A 2,231-nucleotide genomic window follows, 5' to 3' on the forward strand; every position below is an offset into this window, starting at 1 on the left:
ATGAATATGCATTTGATCTAAACGACAGTTTCCATGGTTACTATGTACATAAGTGTACCAATGTGCATGGGAATAACCATAGAAATACATGCACCTTTTATTTCTTCCTTTTTCTAGTTACCTAGCTGTTCGGTGCTATTGTACAGGTAAAACTGAAACAACTGACACCTGATTTGTTGACAGGTGATAGAAGCTCAAGTTGACATGCCGGTTGTTGGAGCAGTAACTTTATATGTATCACTCCTTACATTTACTCTCCGCGTGCATCCAGATCGGCTTGATTATGTTGACCAAGTGCTGGTAAGTCTTACTTTGACAAAGAGATATGCTATTACCCTTTTAGTTCGATAGTTGATGTAGATGTACATTCTAGCTCACGTTATGTCTAATATTGTACAGGGTGCATGCGTGAAGAAACTTTCTGGCAAGGAAAAACTTGAAGATAGCAGAGCAACGAAGCAAATTGTTGCACTTCTTAGTGCTCCCCTGGAGAAATATAGTAATATTGTTACTGCATTGGAGCTTTCAAATTATCCCCGGGTAATGGATTATCTGGATAATGCTACAACAAAAGTGATGGCTCTGGTAATAATTCAAAGCATAATGAAGAACACAACTTGCATATCTACTTCCGACAAGGTAATATTTCACATTACACTGTTTCTGTATCTATTACTACTATTTAAGTCACACCATGAGATCCTGTCGCTATTTCTTGCAGATCGAGGCTCTTTTTGATTTAATTAAGGGCCTTATAAAAGATATGGATGGGGCTCAAGATGATGAGGTAAGATCATACACTTCATTTTTCAACTCTCTTCAACTTGTTTGTATGCTTCTTTATGCTGCTGTTTGATCAGTCATGGAATATTCTAGTTCCTCATCAAGCTTACCCGCACTGTTAACATGTTAAATTTTGTTGCATTAGCTTGATGAAGAGGATTTTAAGGAGGAGCAGAATTCTGTAGCACGCCTTATTCACATGTTGCACAATGATGATCACGACGAGATGTTGAAGGTACATTTGTTGATTCACTGAATTTGCTGAGAGCTTGCGAACTTTTTTTAGTCTCTGTTACATTTTCCTCCTCCTTTACTTCAGTTCTTGTTACAGCCTCCATCATATGTCTGTGTTATATGTCCATTTACACTAGCTATGGGCAGGTGAAGTTCTGAGCTGGTGTTTTGCCCTCCTAATAAGGTTACATAATAAGCAATTGAACTTCAGTTTATAGGAAATTGATGTTCTATGTTAGCACCTATAGACATTATTCTCATACCGACCTGCTTACTCTGAACCATCATTTTGTTAAATCTTATTTGTAGAGCCTACAATAGGTAATGAACCATGCCCTGGTAGTATCTGATTATGAATGAAACTAGGGCCAATTATCTTTTTCCATGCTAGATTGACAAACCAAGCACCTGCTCTTGAGTTCTGGTTACTTGGCAGCATTTAATCTGGGTACTTGTCTTGTCATTTTCCCATTTTGAAAATGCTGATAGGAAATGCTTGTCAATCTTTCAGATCTTATGTACTGTTCAGAAGCATATACTTCAGGGAGGTCCCAAGCGTCTACCTTTCACTGTGCCGTCGTTAGTATTCTCCGCTCTCAAGGTATGTTTAATTGTTTCAGTTATAGTGAACAGTATCCTGAAATAAGAAGCTTACTTATTTCTTGATGTATTTGTACACAATGTTATCAAAAAACATGAACTGTATAGTTGCACATGCTGCTTTGTAGTAGGCATGATAATACTGGGGTAGGTGCTTTGCTTTGTTTTGGCTTACCAATTCTAACAGTTGGGTTACACTGGATGTTTTTTCTTGCCTGCAGTTGGTCAGACGATTACAAGGTCAAGATGGAGATGTCACTGGGGAGGAAGTTCCCGCAACCCCTAAGAAGATATTTCAGATCTTGCATCAGGTTTTTATTCTCATACATTTTAACTTCTTCAGAATTTTCCATTATTAACTCTTCAATGTTCTCATAGTTTTTCATTTTTCAGACTATTGAAGCACTCCAATGTATTCCTTGTCCAGAATTGTCTCTCAGATTATATCTACAATGCGCAGAGGTATTGTTGGAACAACTGATTGATTCTTTTTACACTTCTTCCTATTGTGTGATAGCATTTCTTATTCAGGCTGCCAATGATTGTGATTTGGAACCGGTTGCTTATGAGTTCTTTACTCAAGCATTCATCTTATATGAAGAAGAAATAGCGGT

At 37.6% G+C, this 2,231-nt stretch overlaps 1 protein-coding gene across 1 annotated transcript in view; it reads left to right on the forward strand.

Annotated features, from left to right (window-relative positions):
* Nucleotides 1-2,231, forward strand: part of LOC119303615 (vacuolar protein sorting-associated protein 35B-like) — an 8,618-nt gene that overhangs the window by 4,715 nt on the left and 1,672 nt on the right. Inside the window, exons 11-18 of the mRNA XM_037580746.1 lie at nucleotides 184-300; nucleotides 400-639; nucleotides 722-787; nucleotides 929-1,018; nucleotides 1,529-1,618; nucleotides 1,839-1,928; nucleotides 2,011-2,079; nucleotides 2,149-2,229. Of these exons, the coding sequence (XP_037436643.1) occupies nucleotides 184-300; nucleotides 400-639; nucleotides 722-787; nucleotides 929-1,018; nucleotides 1,529-1,618; nucleotides 1,839-1,928; nucleotides 2,011-2,079; nucleotides 2,149-2,229 (843 nt within the window). The remainder of the gene's footprint in view (nucleotides 1-183; nucleotides 301-399; nucleotides 640-721; nucleotides 788-928; nucleotides 1,019-1,528; nucleotides 1,619-1,838; nucleotides 1,929-2,010; nucleotides 2,080-2,148; nucleotides 2,230-2,231) is intronic.

Source organism: Triticum dicoccoides, chromosome 5A, assembly GCF_002162155.2.
Source record: "Triticum dicoccoides isolate Atlit2015 ecotype Zavitan chromosome 5A, WEW_v2.0, whole genome shotgun sequence".
In the NCBI taxonomy this organism is placed as follows: domain Eukaryota; kingdom Viridiplantae; phylum Streptophyta; class Magnoliopsida; order Poales; family Poaceae; genus Triticum; species Triticum dicoccoides.